Genomic DNA, 21,673 nt, shown 5'->3' with positions numbered 1-21,673 from the left:
CACTTGAGGTCAGCAGTTCAAGACCAGCCTGGCCAACATGGTAAAACCGTGTCTCTACTAAAAATACAAAAATTAGCCAGGTGTGGTGGTGCACTCATGTAATCCCAGCCACTCAGGAGGCTGAGGCAGGAGCATTGCTTGAACCTGGGAGGCGGAGGTTGCAGTGAGCCAAGATGGCGCCACTGCACTCCAGCCTGGGCAACAGACAGAGCGAGACACCATCTCAGAAAAAAAAAAAAAAAAAAAGATTTTTAAAATGTCACATGTAATTTCACAAGAAAATTAACTGCAACTCAGGTTTATTTTCACATTGTTTAATTTTATGTACATTTCACATATCATAAATACACACAATACAAAAAGCTATACAAAAACCCTAGTAATTTAACATTTAAAAAAGGGAGCGGGAGATACTGCATTTGATTTCTGACACTTTTCTGTTTAAATAATACTTAAATTCAGTTTTCAAGAAGACAACAAATTGAAAATCATTAATTTTTCAGAGGGCTTTGTGTTCACATAAATTCATCATTCAGGCTGGGCATAGTGGCTCACGCCTGTAATCCCAGCAAGTTGGGAGGCTGAGGCGGGTGGATCACCTGAGGTCAGGAGTTCAAGACCAGCCTGGCCAACATGGCAAAACCCCATCTCTAAATAAAAACAAAACAAAACATAAATAAATTCATCATTCAAGTATATTTTTATTGAAGCAATAAACCACTTCATTGGCTGCAGAGTCAAACTGGGTAAGCCTCAATATTGAGCAAAAGTAGAGAACTCTTGCTTTCCTCAGCCTAGAATCAGCTTCTAACACATGAAATGCAGAGCACAACAGTGATTTTTAAGCTGGCATTATTAAGACCATAGTATAGGGCTGACAATGCACAGCACACCCTATATTGTTTGCCTATAGACTCTTGTTAAAAAATCATACTAAAAATAATAATTAGAAATTTTATTTTTCCTAATTTTTTGTTCAATTTAAAAAATAATACATCTTTTTCATTGTGCTTGGCAACTGGACATGACATAATTTAAACACACAATGGAGAAAATATATACATAACTGCTAAAGGATTTTGACATTGTTTAAATTAATTATTTTATTATTTTGGTTCAACAGTTATCAATCACAGCAAATATAAATAACAAAATCATATCATTCACCATACGATCATGTTTTTAAAAAGTGAATTGTTGAGGCACAAAAACATTACGTGACTTGCCCAAGGTCATGAAAGGAATGAGGGGCAGACAACAGCATGTTTTTTCTAACTTAAACAACTATGCTAACGCCTAGCTTATACCATCTCTCAAAATCAGCTCAGGGTGACAGATACAGAAATTTAATGCATTATCCAGGAATGTTTGTTTAACCTAAACTCTGTTATTAATAAACTTAAGAATCTATATGTTTAGCATACATTGTTAGGAATTTACAAATAAAACATCTTCTTCTGAATTATTAGGTGTGTAATTTGTTAGTATTTGACACAACTGCAAAAACAAAATTGACAATTTTAAACAAATTCTGTGAAAGATGCTTATTAACATGATTTTTTAAAAAATACTAATTATAGGACCTACAAAATTCAGAAGACAGTACCTTAGATACAAACATTTAATATAAATGTATTAAATCATCTTCTAGTTGACCCTTTGTTATCAATGAAAACGTTCTAACAAAGCACTCATAATGTTTCCTGGTATTCTTTGGTGCTTATCAATCAAAGCTTGAACAGCATTCTTCGTCTATTAAGAAAACAAAAGAAAAGCTATTGTTAGTAAATCTTAATATAGATTGATTTAACTCCCATCATCCCTCAGAATTAATGATTTCCTTCTCAGTATACCTGAAGCTTATATATTTTTCTTTTTTATAGAGATGGGGTTTCACTATGTTTCCCAGGCTGTTCTCGAACTCCTGGGCTCAAGCAATTCTCCCACCTTGGCCTTCCAATGTGCTGGGATTACAGGCATGGGCCACTGTGCCTGGCTGCAGCATATTTCTTATATTTATTTTATTAAGCCTTCAATTATAGTTGTTGTCCACGTGTCTATTTTCTATACCAGACTGTAAGCTCCTTAAGATACATCTTAGTATTTCTCCAGCATTAAGCACAGCAACACCTTGCACATGATAAACACTAAAGGGGACTTAAAGAGGAAAAAAAGTAGAAAAATTTCGAGTAGACAAATGGAAGACTTAGTCCTTTCTAGCTATTAGTAAACTCTAATGTATATTTTCTTTTATCATCATACATACTAAACAATTATATCAGGGTCTCACTGTGTTGCTCAGGCTGGTCTTGAACTCCTGGACTCAAGGGATCCTCCTGCCTTGGCCTCTCAAAGTGCTGGGATTACAGGCATGAGTCATCATGAACTATGTATTTACATACATGTATACTTCCTTTTTTAGACTTTAACCTTTAAAGAAAATAAACACTAGGCCAAAGATGTATTATAAAAATACGCCCCTTTGGCTGGGCATGGTGGCTCACACCTGTAATCCCAGCACTTTAGGAGGCTGAGGTGGGTGGATCACTTGAGATCAGTAGTTCGAGAGCAGCCTGACCAACATGGTGAAACCCCGTCTCTACTAAAAATACAAAATTAGCAGGTGTGGTGGCACATGCCTGTAATCCCAGCTACTTGGGAGGCTGAGGCAGGAGAATCACTTGAACACAGGAGGCGAAGGTTGCAGTGAGCCAAGATCGCACCATTGCACTCTAGCCTGGGCAACAAGAGTGAAACTCCATCTCAAAACAAAACAAAACAAAACAAAAAACACCTCTCTAAACCACAGTTTTCATACCTGTAAAATGAGAACTACTTCATACAGTTATAAGGATTAAATGAAACTGAAGGGACGTCTTCAGGTACTTAACACAGTGACTGCCACAGAGTTTGTGTTCCGTGATGTGTATTAAGTGTATCTCTAAAATTTTATTGATTCATTCAAAAAATATTAGATGCTTTGGAAATTATAATATTAGTGAAACAAGTCTCTAATCTCGAGGAGCTTATAACTTAAAAGGAAGAATCAAGTATAAAGTAACTAAAATGTGAGATCATTAGTGATGAGTATCATCTGAAGTGTGAAAAGAAAGTGTTCAGAAGTTCAGACCTGAGAGCCCACTGGGTAGGCAGTGAGCAGGGGAGGACACATGAACAGGGTACTGTTTGGTGCGGGTCTCCAAGGACCCATAATATTCCAATAATGGTAAAGGAAGGAGCATGAGAAGAAAAGAGTCCAGGAAACCCACTGTGTAAGGAATGGCGAGTTAGCCAGTTTTGCTGGAGTTTCAGGTATTCAAAAGCTGGGTAAGGTATGGCTTTAAAATTAATTTCAATTAAATCATGAAGGGAGTTAAATACCAAGTAAAAAGGCATAGACTTTGAGTATATAAAGTAAAGAAGTATAGACTTGTACCAAGTAAAAAAGTATAAACTGGTGGTGCATGCCTGTAATTCCAGCTATTTGGGAGGCTGAGGTACGAGAATCACTTGAATCCGGGAGATGGAGGTTGCATTGAGTCGAGACTGCACCACTGCACTGCAGCCAGGGTTACAGAGTAAGACTGTCTCAAAAAGGAAAGAAAGAAAAGAGGGAAATCCTATCATGTGATACAACATAGATGAACTTTGAGGACATTACGTTAACTGAAATAAGTCAATGACAAAAGGACAAACACCGTATGATTTCACTCATATGAGGTATCTAAAGTGGTCAAAGTCTTAGAAAAGTAAAATGGTGGTTGCTAGGAGCCGGAGGAAGGGGAAATGGGAAGTTGGTGTTCAACAGGTACAGTCCATTTTGCAAGATGAAAAAATTCTAGAGACCTATTGCTCAATAATGTGAATGTACTTAACAGTACTGAACTGTATGCTTAAAAATGGTTGAGATAGTACATGTATGTGTTTTTACCATAATTTGTTTTACTATGTTTTACCATATTATCTGTTTACCATATGTTTTACCATAATATGTTTTTACCATAATTTATATTTTAAAAAATAAATCAGACTATATATATACCAAAGACTATATAAAAGTCATAATCAAAATATAATCATCCCATTTTATTTTTTGAGAGACAGTGTCTCACTCTGTTGCCCAGGCTGGAGTGCAGTGGCACAATCATAGTTCACTGTAACCTTGACCTCCTGGCTTCATGATATCCTCCCACCTCAGCCTCCCAAGGTGCTTGGATTACAAGTGTGAGCCACCAAGCATGGCCCATTCATCCCATTTTCTAAGTGATTCAGTTAACATGACATTGATTGCATTTAACAAGAATGGGGTAAAAAAGGAAAAAAAGGAGAACATGACATTTGTAGGGTTTTTTTTTTTTTTTGTAGTTTTATACTCTCTGAAAGTATAATTACAAGGCAGGCAGGCTTTTCTCCTCTTCATCCTCCTTCATCTCTTTGCAAAAACTAGTATTACTGATCATTCCCATTTTTTACTAAAACCTCACCTGCTGACTTCTGTCACACAAATTTACTTGTTCTCTTACCTCTCTGCCAGTTGTCTTTCAGTCAGCTCTGGCACTTCTTCCTTGGCCTTCTCCTTCAGTGCTACATCTCCTGCAGTCTGTTCTCAGCACTTTTCTTTCTTTCTCACCTGCCTTGTAAAGCTCATGGCTTAAGTAACTGTCTCAGTGCAAATGACTGAAATCTCCATCATCAATTCTGACTTTCTCCCAAACTCCAGTCCAATATTTCCAAAAACCTATGCATAGAAATATATTCCTATCCTACAGGTTACCATAAATTCTATCACTGGCCGCCACCCACTAAATGTCTGTAGCACTCCCCTCACACCCCAACTCCTGCTTGTAGTGACAATAAGTCTCCAGGGATTAGCAAATGTTCCCTAGGGGATACAATCACCTCTGGTTGAGAGCCACTGAGCTAGACATGCTTGTAGAATATAAAAATAAATCAATGACATTCAAAATATAATAATTGAAAATAAAAATCTGTCCTAAAACTAAAAAAGAAAAAGCAATTTACCTTTTCAGCTAATTCTTCTGCTGTTATCTGTGGGTCATATGGAATGGGGTCACCTAAATAGGTCCGTAACTTCACTGGAAAACCTCCATACATTGGAGCAAATGGATAGCGGAATTTTTCATAAAGCCACCTAAATAACCCTGTTTTAGAGTAAACACAATCATTTTAACTTGTTAAGTATTCTGACCATGTAATTGTAAACTTCCAAATTAATTATGTAGGACTTACAGGAAGGTGGCAAAAAAATATCACTTCTTGGCAATTAATACAATTTTTTAAAAAGAACAGCTTTTCATCAATTATAACAAATATATCACACCAATGCAAGATATTAATAATAGGAGAAACTAGGGGGTGGTGAGAAGATTTATGAGAACTCTCTGTACTTTCTATAAACCTAAAAATGCCCCCCAAAAAAGTTTATTATTTTTTTAAATGAGCTTTTAAACCACAGGAATTTAACAAAAATAAGTAAACAATGAATAAATAAAAATAAAAATACAGTAATTTTAAAAGGCAAACAAGTTACTATTATTGCAAAACAAAGGCTAAACTGCCACCAAACTACTAGAGGTGAAAAAGTCTAGAGTCTCACAAATAAGTAACTTAGATAAATAAAAGACCAAAAAAAGGAAGAATAAATTTATGTAAATATGAGACTATAATGCCAAATAAACTAGGTAAAGACAAAATATTATTATGAATTAGGAAAAACACATCAAAGCAAATAACTACTAATACTAATGACCAAATATGAAATTTACCAGAATAAAATAAAAGTGGTAATAATGTAAAAATAAACTGACAGACTAAATTTTAAAAAACATCTAAAATATCATCAAAGGAATCCAAAACAGGCAGGCCATATGGAACACACAGTCATGGATTGTACCAAAAGTTGAAAGTATTGCTTACACATCAAAACACAGAATACACCCTAACCTACAGGTCACACACACACACACACACACATACACAAAATCACTAGATACTATTCTTGGAATATTCAACTTTAAAGTAAAAAAAGTAAAAGAAAAAAAAAAAAGCACAGGCAAAATGAATAAACAAAACTTCTGGAATAATTTCTGATTTGCCACTAAATTCTAAATAAATGAGCCAAGAAAAAATTAGAAGAAATAGGCTGGGCACAGTGGCTCACGCCTGTAATCCCAACACTCTGGAAGACCAAGGGGGATGGATCACCTGAGCTCAGGAGTTCGAGACCAGCCTGGCCAACATGGCAAAACCTTGTCTCTGCTAAAAATACAAAAATTAGCCAGGCAGGCTGGCACATGCCTGTAGTCCCAGCTACTCTGGAGGCTGAGGTGGGAGAATCATTTGAAGCTGAGAGGTGGAGGTTGCAGTGAGCCGAGATCATGCCACCACACTCCAGCCTGGGCAATAGAGAGAGACTCTGTCTCAAAAAAAAAAAAAAAAAGTAAATAAATAAACAAATAGAAGAAATAAATCCACAACAAAAGTTAAAGATCTCATCAATCTTCCTTTCCACTTTAAATCTGATAAAAAGGGAAAAAAATAAGACTTAAAAAACAATGCAGTACCAACAAAATAGCAATGTTATACATAAAAGAAACAAGGGCAGTTTAAAGCTCTTCAGAAGGGGACTTGTAAGTAGATAGGAACACTAACAATAATAGTGCTAGGATAAAAAACAAAACAAAACAAATAATGCTAGGGATATGTAATATAATCAATTAAATATAATACGCAAACCATAGGGTACAATAACAAGCTGAATACTTCAAAATAAGAAACAGGTATTGCAAAGAAAAAGCACACCTAATCATTAACATTGCTATAATTACATTAAAATCTGATTTTTTAAATCTATAAATAAAGGATAGGTAAAAAGAACTTTCCAGTGTAAATGTATTATGGTACAAAATATTTTTTTTTTTTTTTTTGAGACGGAGTCTCACTCTGTCGCCCAGGCTGGAGTGCAGTGGCGCGATCTCGGCTCACTGCAAGCTCCTCCTCCTTGGTTCATTCCATTCTCCTGCCTCAGCCTCCCAAGTAGCTGGGGCTACAGGTGCCTGCCACCACGCCTGGCTAATTTTGTTTGTATTTTTAGTAGAGACGGGGGTTCACCATGTTAGCCAGCCAGGATGGTCTCTATCTCCTGACCTCGTGATCCACCCACCTCGGCCTCCCAAAGTGCTGGGATTACAGGTGTAAGCCACCGCTCCTGGCCGGTACAAAATATTTTTTAAAACAACAAGAAGTGACAAACCAAAGCAAATGCTATTTCCTTAGGTAGTTAATCTTAGTTCAATATCATATTGTCATCCATTTTTAAAGCTGTAACTTCTGGGGTGAGTTAAAAAGACTGTTGGGATAGTTTGTAAATGTATTCTAAACCTTGTCACCATGGTTTAAAACAATAAACTAGCTAATCCACTGTGAAGTTTTTAAAAGCCCACTTGAAGAATTTCAGTTTGTGTATGATACTCTCAACAGAAATACAGCATTAAGAACTGTCATTACTTAGAACTGGTTATCATTTGGACTTTAAACAGAAAAACGTCTAAAAAGTATATCCATTTTCTAAAGATAACAATTCAAAAAGTTTCCTTGTAGGGTTCAACAGCCCAAATATTTTAAAAATTATATTGTAATTTAAAACCATACAAATCAGAACTTACTTGTTCCTCCAAGTGATCTAAATCCTTCTCGAATATTTTGTGTAAACATAGGAATAATGGGCTAAAGAAAAGGAGAATTTGAATTAAAAAGTAAATAAATTAACCATTCAATGTCTCCATTAGAGTAACTAATGCAAACTTTTTTTTTTTTAAGAAAGAGAAAAGGCACCTATTGCCATGCCACCCTGAACATGCCCAATCTCGTCTGATCCCAGAAGCTAAGCAGGGTCGGGTCTGGTTAGTACCGGCATGGGAGAAAGAGGAGTACAAATTCATTAGCATGGGGGTGTGAGGGGATCACAAAGTGATTATGCAAACTTTGAGGGCCTGTTTGATATTATGAAAATAAAATATTTTTAAAATAAAAGCACACATGATTAGTTTATAAACTAAATTCAACTTGATCATTTGTAAAAATAGAAATTGGAAACACTACCCTCCAGTGGTAATATATAATATTTCATTGACCTATTTTCCTAACATTCCACATAAAACCTTGAAACTCAAAATAGAGATTACAGTAATCATTAATTTCACTAAATAAAATGAATGTGGTAAACGCAATTGTCTTTGGTGGGCTATTGAATAGTACGCTCACTGGAGAAAAGTTGCAAGCAGGGATTCTAAGGGTAATTTTTCGGGGGCGGGGGTTGGGGACAGAGTCTCACTCTGTGGCTCAGGCTGGATTGCAGTGGCGTGATCATGGCTCACTGCAGTCTCAACCTCCCAGGTTCAAGCAATCCTCCTACCTTGGTTTCCCAAAGTGTTAGGATTACAGGCGTGAGCCACTGCACCTGGCTCCAAAGGGAAATTTATGTATATTTAAATGACAAGTTTTGGCAAGATGCTGTCATGGAATTGGTAAAATTTTTTGTGAGTCTATTAAATCTAAAATACTCAACATCAATGAAAAGTAACTATAAGATTCAACCACACAGACAAAAAGGAAAAGCACATATATTAAAGAATTTGGCCAGGTGCGGTGGCTTGTGCCTGTAATCCCAGCACTTTGGGAGGCCAGGACAGGTGGATCACTTGAGCCCAGGAGTTCAAGACCAGCCTGGGCAACATGGCAAAACTCTGTCTCTACAAAAAAATGTAAAAATTATCCGGCTGTGGTGGTACGTGCCTGTAGTCTCAGTTACCTGGGAAGCTGAGGTGGGAGGATTGCTTAAGACCAGGAGGCAGAGGTTGCAGTGAACCAAGATCACACCACTGCACTCCAATAAGGGCAATAGAGCGAGACACTGTCTCAAAAAAAAAAAAAAAAAAAAGAATTCTCCATAATTGTTTGATTTTAGAGAATTTCTGCTAATAAGTTCATGATTTTTATTTTCCAAAAATATCAATGATTCAGTATATTTAATAATGAAGACCTTAAATACATATAAAATAATGAAGTATTAATACGTAAAGAGGTTATGCCACTGTGAATACTGAAGTAGATAAAAAATCGAATGAAACACTTAAAAATATACATAATATACTGAACTAAATGATGTTTCAGAATAGATAAAATTTTGGTTGGGGGAGTATTACATTACTTACAGTCAACCATGAGTAAATGCCTAATACAAAATTACCCGCTTAATAGGTGAGATATTTAAATAAGCTTAAAAGTTATTCCTACTAAGCTTTGGAAAACAGTAAAATAGAGCGGACTGAAGGAAAGAGACTACAGGCAAAGCCTTCATAAAACCTACTACTTCACATATAACTAACCAATCATTTGTTATATCTCTCCTCTCACCAGAAGGAAGATGCCTAATACACTGCAAGGACACTGTTTTGTTCACTGTTGTATAGCACCTAGAACTGTACCTGGAATCCACTAGGTGCTAACAGAAAGTGAGATGGAGAAATTAAACAAAGAGTGAGTAAACAGAGCAAAGAGACAATGCTTCTAAATGAATTAATTTGTATTCTCTGAATACAAAAGTCAGAAATAGACAGCAGCAATCTCAAAACCAGTTAGGAAAAGGGGAGAAGTTAGGTAAAGAAAAGCAGTCAGGGCCGGGCATGGTGGCTCATGCCTGTAATCCCAGCACTTTGGGAGGCCAAGGCAGGCAGATCACTTGAGGTCAGGAGTTCGAGACCAGCCTGGCCAACATGGTGAAACCCCATCTCTATTAAAAATACAAAAATCAGCCAGGCGTGGTGACCAGCGTCTATAATCTCACCTACTCGGGAGGCTGAGGCAGGAGAATCACCTGAACCTGGGAGGTGGAGGCTGCAGTGAGCAGAGATCACGCCACTGCGCTCCAGCCTGGGTGACAGAGCAAGACTCCGTCTCAAAAAAATTAAAAGTAAAAAAGAGCAGTCAAATGAAGAAATTAAAATTTGATGGAGTTAACTCAGAAAGCTAAAACACAAGAAGATAAAGAAGATAAAACACACTGAATTGTTTATGCATATAAGTAAATATAGTTTATTTGCTTGTTTTTGTAGAGATGGGGTCTTGCTTTGTTGCTCAGGCTAGTCTTGAACTGGCTTCAAGGGATCCTCTTGCCTCAGCCTCCCAAAGTGCTGGGATTACAGGCATGAGCCTCCATACCTGGCCTTTAATTATTATTATTATTATTTTGGTAGCTTCCACGATACTCAGACACTGAATTCTTCAGTAAAAAGTTCAGATTGTTATCTGGAAATCACTACTAGTTTTGTAAAATAAAATATTAGTATGGCTGAAATCCTAATGTTTTAAATAGTTATAAAATGTCTTTAGAGTTGAGAACCTAAAATGTCCAGGAAGAAACAGAAATATTTCAGCTCATGCATATACCAGTTGCCACTTCCAACCAGTATGGCTGGATTTATATCTACTGACTGGCATGATCCCAGAATTCTGTATTGATGTATGCATTTATAAAGACTTTCCTGTTGAAATATCATTCCTTAAATAGCTACCTCTCCAGAAGCTGGACATTTCTAGAGCTCACTAAATAAAAGAAAGCTTACCCTAGCAGGCTCAGTATTCCTCACTATAGTCTCAGAATATGGTTTCTACATTGGCACTCAAGCTTTCATCCTTAAAGCCACAAGCCTTACTTTATCCCAAATTGATCTTGCAATATAATTATTCATTCCTCTTATTTAAGATGGAGTCTTGCTCTGTCATACAGGCTGGAGTGCAGTGGCACGATCTAGGCTCACTGTAACCTCCGCCTCCTGGGTTTTTAAGCGATTCCCTTGCCTCAGCCTCCCATGTAGCTGGGATTACAGGCATGCGCCACCACACCTGACTAACTTTTTTGTGTGTTTTTAGTAAAGACAGAGTTTGACGATGTTGGCCAGGCTGGTCTGGATCTCCTAACATCAAGTGATCTGCCCACCTCAGCCTTCATTCCTTCTTTTATGCATACTTTGTACATGAAGAAGTTGCATCAGCAACCTAGAATTCAATTGCTTACATATATAAATGTGTGTCTATATGTATGTGTGTGCATGCATGTGTGCAAGGGAGAGAGGGAGGGGGGAGAGAGAGAGAAAGAGAGAGAGAATACATATGTATAATTTTTTTTTTTTTTTTTTTTTTGAGGCAGAGCCTTGCTGTCTGTCGCCCAGGCTGGAGCACAATGGCACGATCTCGGCTCACTGCAACCTCTGCCTCCCAGGCTCCAGTCATCTTCCAACCTCAGCCATCTGAGTAGCTAAGACCATGCCCAGCTAATTTTTGTACTTTTAGCAGAGATTGTGTTTCACCATGTTGCCCAGGCTGGTCTTGAACCCCTGGCCTCAAGTGATCCTCCTGCCTTGGCCTCCAAAACTGCTGGGATTACAGGCATGAGCCCCCATATCCAGCTGAGAATGTATATTTTTAAAAACTATTACTGGGGTCTTGACGTCTTAACTCTGTCACTAAAAATGTGGGAGCCATTGTACAAGTTACTTACCATGTTTAAGCCTCACTTTCTTCATGCATAAAATGGGGATAAATAATAATTATCTCTATCTCAAAGTTTTTTATGGATAAAGTGAGATAATTCATATAATTTTATTGAAACAAAATATTTTCTTTTAAATCTGCTATTTATTTTACAATTAAAGTAAATGGACTAGTTATCTCCTGAACTTATTTAGACATGAAATTACCTAAAAGTTCTTACCAAAGTCATAAGTCTCAAGAATTCACAAACCAGGGTGATTTGTATTATATCAAAAAGTCTGTCACTTTCAAATAAACCTTAACATCTTCTACCAATATTTTGTGAACTTGCCTTGACAATCAAGCTTTTTCCCCTTTAATTTCTATTACTATGTTACAATTTAAATGTGGTTAATCCTGTAACAATAGCCTTAAATTTTGTTCACAGCTTATAATTTTGTGAGGTCTATTAAGGGATTTTCCAGAGGGGATACTTGTGCCACTTACAACTATATATATATATATATATATATAACTGAAAGATTTCCCTCACGTATCTGGGAAGCCCCTTCAGTCTCGGATGTCAGCAGACTCACTGTGCAATGTAGTCAGGAATGGCAACAGTAACGGTTGCCTCGAGTTCTGAACTGTGTGCTCTGCTCTGCTGCTGCCTTGCTGAATGACCAGATCCCTTCCATCCCTCCCATCCCTCCATCTCTCTGTGCCTGAGTCTCCTCATCTGCAACATTGGAATAATTATATGCATCACCTCCTTACTGAATAGGAGTACAAGATAAAGTGTTTAAAAGTGCTATGAGATATTGGGGTGGCACAATATTTATCAAACTCGTAAGATTTCTGTTTGTTCTTAAACTTATAAAAAGGTATTTCTTAAACTTTCTGAAGTTTTATATAAAAATCTCAATTAAGTTATCTAGATTATTTAAATTAATTATCTGGAAACTCTAGGATTAGAAAGAGTTCTTTTCTCTATATCGTTTATCTCTTTCAGGTCTTCTTCCAAGCAAAATGTTGCTGAAAATGTAAACTTAAGAATGAGGAATTGGAATCCCATGGCATATTTATGTGATTTTAAATCTATTTTTGTCATCTTTATCTTAAACTTTTGAAGAAACAATTCTTTCAAAATATAAACTTGAAAGCTGAACAATCTTTGATTAGGATTTTAGCTTTTATCATTGTTTTCATATACATTATATTGATTATTCTTAATTTTTGTATAACTGCATATATCCTTTTGTATTCTACATTATTTATATAGTATAGGTTTTTGTTTTCTATGTCAGTGCTTAAGACTTTGGGAAATAAGTAAAATGTGCCATAATTCATTTTCTATACAACTAAAAAACTAAGTTACTGACAATATTCTCCAACTGGCCTGGAAAAAGAACAATACTCTATCAAACATAATTTCTTTTCCTGACAATCAAAATTAAAATAAACAGAAAACGAAGGAGAAACTTTCCATAGGTAATAGATAAGTGTTTCATAGGCTAAAGTACAATATGGAGACCAAAAGGCTGAGAAATACTTTCCAAAGGCAAAATAAAAGAACAAAATGACATTCAAATTCTCCAGTCTTTTTTTTTTTTTTTTGAGACAGAGTCTCACTCTGTCACCCAGGCTGGAGTGCAGTGGTGTGATCTCAGCTCGCTGCAACCACCACCTCCTGGGTTCAAGCAATTCTCCTGCCTCAGTCTCCCGAGTAGCTGGGATTACAGGCGTGCACCACCATGTCCGGCTAATTTTTGTATTTTTAGTAGAGATGGGGTTCCATCATGTTAGCCATGCTGGTCTCAAACTCCTGACCTCGTGATCTGCCCGCCTTGGCCTCCCAAAGTGCTGAGATTACAGGCGTGAGCTACCACACTTGGCCTATATACTAATTTTTAAGGTATGGCAGTGGAAGTGTCTAAGTTCTTAATACACTTTGGCTCATTACTTAACCATTTATTTTAAATTTGACTAAGCTTTACTGCAATAATTAATTTTATACAACTCACCACTTTTGCATCAATTGCAACCTGAGCGAAGCCTTTGCGATGACCCCATATGATGTTGTAAGTTTCATCACTAATTAGGGCTTCTCGAACTCCACCTGGTGAGATAGCTAACAAGTGGCCACTCCTCAGAATTTCAACACATTTTTCTCTTGGTCCATGTAGAGCACAAAACACATCCAGTAATAAACTAAACCCTGTAAGAAACATGAGTGTGAAGATACAACATAAGTATTTCTTGTTTAATTCTTCAAGAGAAAAATCTTCACAAACTACATAGTGTACTAGTTATACTTAAATCAGTAAACTTTTTTACTTTTTAAAATCAACAAAAACTCTAAAGTTTAACTTAAGCTTGATATTAAGCTTCTCTGGCTCAAATTCTTAGGTAAAACTCACAACAATCTTGACAAACAGGTATTCTTCTCCCCACTTTACAAATGAGAAAACTTGGGCTTACAGAATAATAGCTTGCTCAAAGTCACACATCTAAGAAGTGGCAGGGCAGAGATTCCAGAGATGGGATTCTGATGGGATTCAGAAACGATAGCCCATCAGCAGTCAGAAATCTAATCTTCCGTTAACCCTAAAAGAGAATCACTCAGGAGAATGTGAATCAAACTATGCTTAGCTCTTCCAAAACTGGCAAGACCACGATCAAAACTATTTAAATTAAAAGTTAGATAATGCTAATTCTATAATTAAATTTTTAAAATAATAGCAAACATCATTAAGAGATTTTAATAAAGTGAGAGTGCTTGACTCAAGAGCAGCTAATTCCAAGTCTTAATATTATACAGCTTTTCAAATTAAAACTATTTATAGATGAAAGAAATAATCCTGTTAGTAATTAAATATTTTAATCAAATCCCATACTGGAACTTCTGAAGACTGATGTTAGTATACATTATTCCCTGAGAATGGGAAATGTAGGGATGCATTTGATGTTAAAAACTACGCAGACTGGTCAGGCACGGTGGTTCATGCCTGTAAAATAACAGCACCCTGGGAGACAGAGGCAGGCAGATCATTTGTGGTCATGAGTTCAAGACCTGCCTGGCCAATGTGGTGAAACCCTGTCTCTACTAAAAATACAAAAAATCAGCCTGGCATGGTGGCATGTGCCTGTAATCCAGCTACTCAGGAGGCTCAGGCAGGAGAATTGCTTCAACCTAGAAGATGGAGTTTGCAGTGAGCCAAGATCGTGCCACTGCACTGCAGCCTGGGCAACAGAGTAAGACTCTGTCTCAAAGAAAAAAAACAAAAAACACTACACAGACTAACCAAATTTCCCATTAGTTTAAAGATCTGAGGCAAGTTTATAAATAGCATTAAGATTAAAATAATTGTCAGACCGGGTGTAGTGGGTCATGCCTGTAATCCCAGCACTTTGGGAGGATGAGGCGGGCGGATCACCTGAGGTCAGGAGTTTGAGACCAGCCTGGCCAACATGGCGAAACTCCATCTCTACTAAAAATACAAAAATTAGCCAGGCATGGTGGCGCACGCTTGTAATCCCAGCTACTCGGGAGCCTGACACAGGGAGAATTGCTTTAATCCGTGAGGCGGAGGTTGCAGTGAGCCAAGATCAAGCCATTGCACTCCAGCCTGGGCAATAGAGGGAGACTGTCTAAAAAAAAGTAAAATAAAATAATTGTCATCCCACATTATATTAAATGTTCACTGATTCAACTAGATGCATTCTCATAATGAATGAATGAACAGGGGAGGATTCATACATAAGATAAAACACAAAATCTTTTTTTTTTTTTTTTGGAAACAGGGCCTTGCTCTGTCACCCAGGCTGGAATTCAGGGGCACAATAGTAGCTCACTACAGCCTTGCTCTACTGGGCTCAAGCGATCCTCTCACTCAGCCTCCCAAGTAGCTGGGACTCTGGGCACTGTGCCACCATGTCTAGCTGATTTTTTTTTTATTTTTATTTTTAGTAGAGACGAGGTCTTGCTATGTTGCCCAGGCTGGTTTCAACCTTCTGAGCTCCAGCAATCCTCCTGCCTCAGCCTCACAAACTGCTGGAATTACAGGTGTGAGCCACGGCACCCACCCTAAAATCTCTCTTGTGCTGAGAATTATAATGATTTTATTCCTTCAGAAAGCAAAGAAAGACTTAAGGTAAATTAGCGTCAAAATATTAAAAAGATCATAAAGAGGGAAATTTTTTGAAAAAGGCAAATGCTAAAAATATTCACATTTTATTATTCCTAAAAATGAAAAAAGTAGAAGCAACCTAATGCTCCATAAGAGAAAAACAGTTAAGTAAACGTTCTAGTCATACACTAAATCTTTTTCTTATAAAACATGGTAAAAATGTTAATGCTAACATTAAATCTTAAAAAAAGAAAAAAACCCACAAAACTGTTTGCCTATGTGACTGTAAGTAAAAACAATAAAGTAAAGTAAATCAAAATGATAACATTATGTTAAGATGGTAAGATTATAATGATGTTCTGTTTAGTTTCCAAATCTACTACAGTGATCATGTTAGTTTTTAACAGAAAACATAGCCATAAACAACATGTTTATACACAAAGTACAAATGGCTTTTTAGTGACACATGGATACCCAAAGCATTAACTATTTATAGGCACTGAAGTAGAACATTACTTAATTCACTGTTTGGTTGTGTTTGTCTGGTTCATGTGTCAGCTTTTGCTTTTATTCCAGAGAACATACTAACAACTCTCTTGGCTTGTTTCTGGTGATTCAGTGACAGAAGAAAATAAGATTTAATGTCAATGAGGTTACTCAAGAATGATTTTTGAAAAACTCTAAACCATTTGGTTAATTAATGTTTTTTTAAAAAAATATAAGGTCGGCTAGGCGCGGTGGCTTACGCCTGTAAATCTCAGTACTTTGGGAGGCCAAGGTGGGTGGATCGCCTGAGGTCAGGAGTTCAAGACCAGCCTGGCCAACATGGTGAAACTCCATCTCTACTAAAGTACCAAAATTAGCCAGGTGTGGTGGCAGGTGGCTGTAATCCCAGCTACTCGGGAGGCTGAGGCAAGAGAATCACTTGAACCTGAGAGGCAGAGGTTGCAGTGAGCCGTGATCGCACCATTGCACTCCAGCCTGGACACCAAGCAAGAGATTCCTTCTCAAAATAAATAAATATGTACACACACACACACACACACACACACACACACACACACGGCCAGCTAGGCATGGTGGCTCAACCTATAATCCTAGCATTTTGGGAAAGCGAGGTGGGTGTATCACCTGAGGTCAGGAGTTCGAGACCAACGTGGACAACATGGTGAAACCCTTCTCTACTAAAAATACAAAAATTAGCCAGGTGTGGTGGCAGGTACCTGCAATCCCAACTACTTGGGAGGCTGAGGCACGAGAATCGGAGGTTGCAATGAGCCAAGATTGTGCCACTGCATTCTAGCCCAGGTGACAGAGCAAGACTGTCTCAAATATCTATATATATACATACGTATATATATACGTATATATGTGTATATATACATATATATGTGTGTGTGTATATACACACACACACACACGGCCTTTATAAACAGATTTTTTAAATGTAGTCTTCACGGCTGGGTGCAGTGGCTCACACTTGTAATCCCAAAACTTTTGAAGGCCACAGTGGGAGGATCACTTGAGGCCAGGAATTTGAGATCAGCCTGGGCAACATAGCAAGACCCCATATCTAAATAAATAAATAAATATAAATAATGTAGTACTCAATCTTATTGTTATAAATCTTATCAGGCAAGTTACACATGATAAGAAACATGATGTATATACTCTTTAGGGTAGTATAATTTTACGTGAAGACAAAATATGTCTTTTTTTTTTTTTTTTTGAGACGGAGTCTTACTCTGTTGCCCAGGCTGGAGTGCAGTGGCATGATGTCAGCTCACTGTAACCTCTGCCCTCTGCCTCCCGGGTTCAAGTGATTCTCCTGCCTCAGCCTCCCAAGTAGCTGGGCCTACAGAAGGCCTATTAGCCATCACACTGGACTAATTTTTGTATTTTTAGTAGAGATGAGGTTTTACCATGTTGGCCAGGTTGGTTTTGAACTCCTGACCTCAGATGATTTGCCCACCTCATCCTCCCAAAGTGCTGAGATTATAGGCGTGAGCCACTGTGCCCGGCCAAGACAAAATATATCATGACTTTTTTTTTTTTTTACTAATTTTAATTTGCTATCAAACTGAGTTATCAAACTCTATAACAAAATTGAACTCCAAAAATCAGTTTTCATGAAAAAATTATGTGAAAAATCAACTATGCACTAAATCAAAATATAAATTGGCAAAAATCACAATTTTTTAAAAGTTACAGTTCAAGATACAACTTAGAAAAATAACAAGTAAATACCTGCTTATAAAGGAAAAAATACTAATTGGGTAGAATACTCAGACTTCACCACTACATAATACATGCATATAAGAAAGCTGCACTTATACCCCCTTAATATATAAAAATATATTTTTTAAAAAAGGAAAATTTTAAATTATTTTTTTAAAAAATTACGTTGTATACCATAAATACAATTTTCATTAAAAATAAACAATTTTAAAATGTATAAATAAAAAAGAAATGAGCTAACATTTTTGGCCACAATGTCTTTATTTTTAGATATATTGCCTAAAAAGGATAATTAGATATTCCCATATTAGAGTTCCAAGAGTGTTACACACACCCTAAAAAGGCAAAAAGCTTTTTCAAATGACGTTAGAGAGCTCAGGATAAAGACGACCACATAACTTGGTTTTGTTAATAAAACATTTTTACATTACTATCTACAGTGAAAGTTTACCTGGAATCTTAAAGACAAAGTGATCAGCTACTACTCGGCAAGTTCTGCCTTTGTGTATAAATATTTTAGCCATGAAATAGTAAAAATCTATAGGAATAGCTCCATGATAAAAAATTATAAGTGCTGGTCCATCTTCTGGTATTTTTTCCATTCCATGAACTTCATAACCTGTTTGAAAGACAAAATGCAAATACTTAAAATATATTCATTAATTCGTTTACACTAAAGGACGGTTGGTAGCTCAGTCTTTTCTCACAAAAGTACACTAGTCTTCCTGGTTCTCTTCCCCTTTCCCCCTTCTTCCCTCTTTCCTCTTCTTTCTTTCTTGAACAAATCAGTCCTACAGCCATTAGGTGGACCATAGTGAAGCAGACAACCTGTGTGGAGAGGTGGCCTGGAGTGTTGGTGCCAGACACTAAGGAAGGCACTCACACAGGTGGCGCGGAGTGGGGAGTCAGAGCCAGAGCAGAGTCATGAGGGCACTGCATAGAAAAGGGCCTATCACAGATTGGGGGGCTGCTGAGGGGAAGGAGAGGAGGCAAGGGTCACGGAAGCTTGGGAGTCAGAGCCTGAGTGAAATGGGGGCATCCACAACCAGCAGCAGCCTGGCAAGAGGGGCCAGAGCCCGAGACAGGTGGCCTGGTGTGGGGCATCACAGCCTGAGCAGCTGGACAGGGCACTGTACAGAGTGGCGGCCTGGCACAAGCAGGGACAGGACATCCGTGAGTTGTAGGGGAAGACAACAATGATGGGAGATGGGTTACACACAGGGGGACTGATCAAATGAGTCAACATAGTAAGAATAACGGGAGCCAGGTTTCACTGTTAGAGGAGGGGGTTGAAAACATTAAAAAGGAGAGTATTATTAATAAGAGAAACTCTGTAGCCACAAGGGAACATCACTCCCACCCCACTGATGAGAAAAAGCCTGGAGTACAAATCTTTTTTTCTGAAGCATGTCAGAGAGCAGAGGTCACAAGGCAACCAGGTGAACTGAACTTCAAAGGGTGATAAACCCCTCTAAGGAAAGACAAAAACTGAGAATGAGAGGAAGAGGCAGAGGCCATAAAAGAGGGTAAGTGACATATTAAAAAATACTTAAAAGTCCCGGTGTGGGCTAGTATTGAATGTAGAATCTCTGGAAGCCCCAGATAGTCACTCTCCAACTCTTCTCCACAGACCTCAGTGTGTGCTCACAAGAAAAGATTAGGGGTGAACTGGAGAGTAGAGAGCCCCTGCTAATGGTACAGGGAACAAAATCCCACTCACTTCCTGGAAGTTTCTCTCATAGAAGCAAAACCTGTCAGATGCTGGGAAAGGGGCAGGAAACCCTTTTACTCCCTCTAAGAAAAGGGTATATGCAAAAGGCATGTAATGCTGGGAGGGGCTGAACTACACTCCCCTGCCCCACACACTCCTCCACCCTCACCAGCCCAGGCAAAAGTCCACTATTCTAGAGAAGGGGTAGAAGCAAAATATCTACTACTAGGCAGTGGGGGTGGGTGGCAGGAAACTCGGGGGGGTGCCCAGAGTCCTTAAATGACATAAAGCAGAGATCTACCACGGGGCAGTGGCAGCAAACTTGCTCCCATCACAAAACCCCCAACACAGGAAGAAGGGAAGGGAACAAAGAAAGCCTCACCCCTAAGCCCCAGGAATACAAAGCCCCATAAGATTTTAGCTAAACCTGAAAACTGAGGAGTGCTATACCCCAGCCCGCAGGGGAATGAGGGCAGGGGCATGAAGAAGGGGTGTGAGGAGTCCCCATGTACCCCAATGTGGAGTTATAAGCAAAGGCGACCTTTTCTTGGGGTTGCAGGAGGGGCATGAAGAGACTCCTCCTGTGGCAAAGGCATATAGGACTGAAGGTGGAGCAGAAACAACCAAAAAAACCCTCTACTTCAGGCCCTACACTACACACAAGTTAACAGTAGGAGTCTGAAGTCTGTGCTGAAATGAAGGTAGCTGTAGCGCAGCAATAAAAGCCAAATCCAGTTCAACCACTCAGTAGATTGAATCTACCTCCAACCAACCACCAATGGCCTGACAGATTCTTAGTCATAAATCCTATTTATGAGCCAATTCTCAGTCATAAATACTATTTACCTCAGTTGTCACTGTTCTTTTACAATGACCAGAATTCAATAAAAAATATGACATAAAATAGCAAGAAAAAAAACCCACTGTCAAGAGCTAAAACAATTAACACACCCAAATTTTGAAACTATCAGATGGAAACTATAAAATAAATGAGATTAGTAAGTTAAAGGGGAATGCAGTGGCTCACGCCTGTAATCCCAACACTTTGGGAGACTGAGATGGTAGGACTTTTAAACCCAAGAGTTAGAGACCAGCCTGGGCAACGTGGCAAGATCCATCTCTGCAAAAATGTAAAAAAGTTAACTGGGCATGGTGGCATGTGCCTGTAGTCTCAGTTACTTGGGAGGCTGAGGCGGGAAGATTGCATGAGCCCAGAAGTTGAAGGCTGCAGTGAGCTATGATCATGCCACTGCACTCCAGGCTGGGTGACAGTGCGAGACTCTGACTCTAGAAATAAAAATAAATAAACTTAAAGGATCTAGTGGAAAAGGTAGATACATGCACACTCAGATTAGGAATTTTAGCAGAAAGATGGAAACTATAAAAAAATAGAGTCAAATAGAAAGGCTGTAAACTTAAATGAGCTCTAAAGATTTGATGTTAGTAACACAACAATGTTAATTTTCCAATTTTAATGGGTTTACTGAGGTTAAGTATGACAACATCCTTATTTGCAGAAGCCATCAAGTAAGTTACAACTTCCCTGAGATAACATGACCTACAGTAAATTTAAAAATCAGTCATAAAATAATTCATCAATAAAAGCAGAAAAAGTAGGCCAGGTGTGATGGCTCAAGAATGTAATGCCAGTTCTTTGGGAGGCCAAGGCAGGAGGACTGCTTAAGGCTAGGAGTTCAAGATCAGCCTGGGCAAATCAGTGAAATCCCTGTCTCTACAAAAAAAAAAAAATTTTAAGTAAATGCAGTCCAGACACAGTGGCTTGTGCCTATAACATCAGCACTTCGGGAGGGTGAGGTGGGAGGATCACCTGAGGTCCGGAGTTCAAGACCAGCCTGGCCAACACGGTGAAACCCCGTCTCTACTAAAAATACAAAAATTAGCCAGGTGTGGTGGCATGTGCCTATAGTCCCAGCTACTCAGGAGGCTGAGGCAGGAGAATCGCTTAAACTTGGGAGGCGAAGGTTGCAGTGAACTGAGCTCACGCCACTGCACTCCAGCCTGGGACACAAGAGTGAGACTCTGT

At 38.2% G+C, this 21,673-nt stretch overlaps 1 protein-coding gene across 7 annotated transcripts in view; it reads right to left on the bottom strand.

The window, feature by feature from the left end:
- Positions 1 to 298: 298 nt before the first annotated feature.
- The window catches only part of TMEM68 (transmembrane protein 68), a 37,406-nt gene continuing 16,031 nt past the window's right edge, over positions 299 to 21,673 (bottom strand). For 3 of the 7 annotated variants that reach the window (XM_032759759.2, XM_058444348.1, XM_058444347.1), the window contains 5 exons: positions 18,370 to 18,537; positions 13,575 to 13,768; positions 7,686 to 7,746; positions 5,023 to 5,162; positions 309 to 1,752 (listed from right to left, as the gene is read on the bottom strand). In XM_032759759.2, the coding sequence (XP_032615650.1) occupies positions 1,666 to 1,752; positions 5,023 to 5,162; positions 7,686 to 7,746; positions 13,575 to 13,768; positions 18,370 to 18,537 (650 nt within the window). In that variant the 3' untranslated portion in view covers positions 309 to 1,665. Of the gene's footprint in view, positions 1,753 to 5,022; positions 5,163 to 7,685; positions 7,747 to 13,574; positions 13,769 to 18,369; positions 18,538 to 21,673 lie in introns of all 7 variants that reach the window. The other 4 variants (XM_032759758.2, XM_032759757.2, XM_058444350.1 and 1 more) reach the window with 3 other exon arrangements.

The sequence above is a fragment of the Hylobates moloch genome, unplaced genomic scaffold, assembly GCF_009828535.3.
Source record: "Hylobates moloch isolate HMO894 unplaced genomic scaffold, HMol_V3 SCAFFOLD_9, whole genome shotgun sequence".
Taxonomy (NCBI): Eukaryota; Metazoa; Chordata; class Mammalia; order Primates; family Hylobatidae; genus Hylobates; species Hylobates moloch.
Note: the sequence above shows the minus strand (reverse complement) of the source record. Positions and strands in the feature narration are given on the sequence as shown.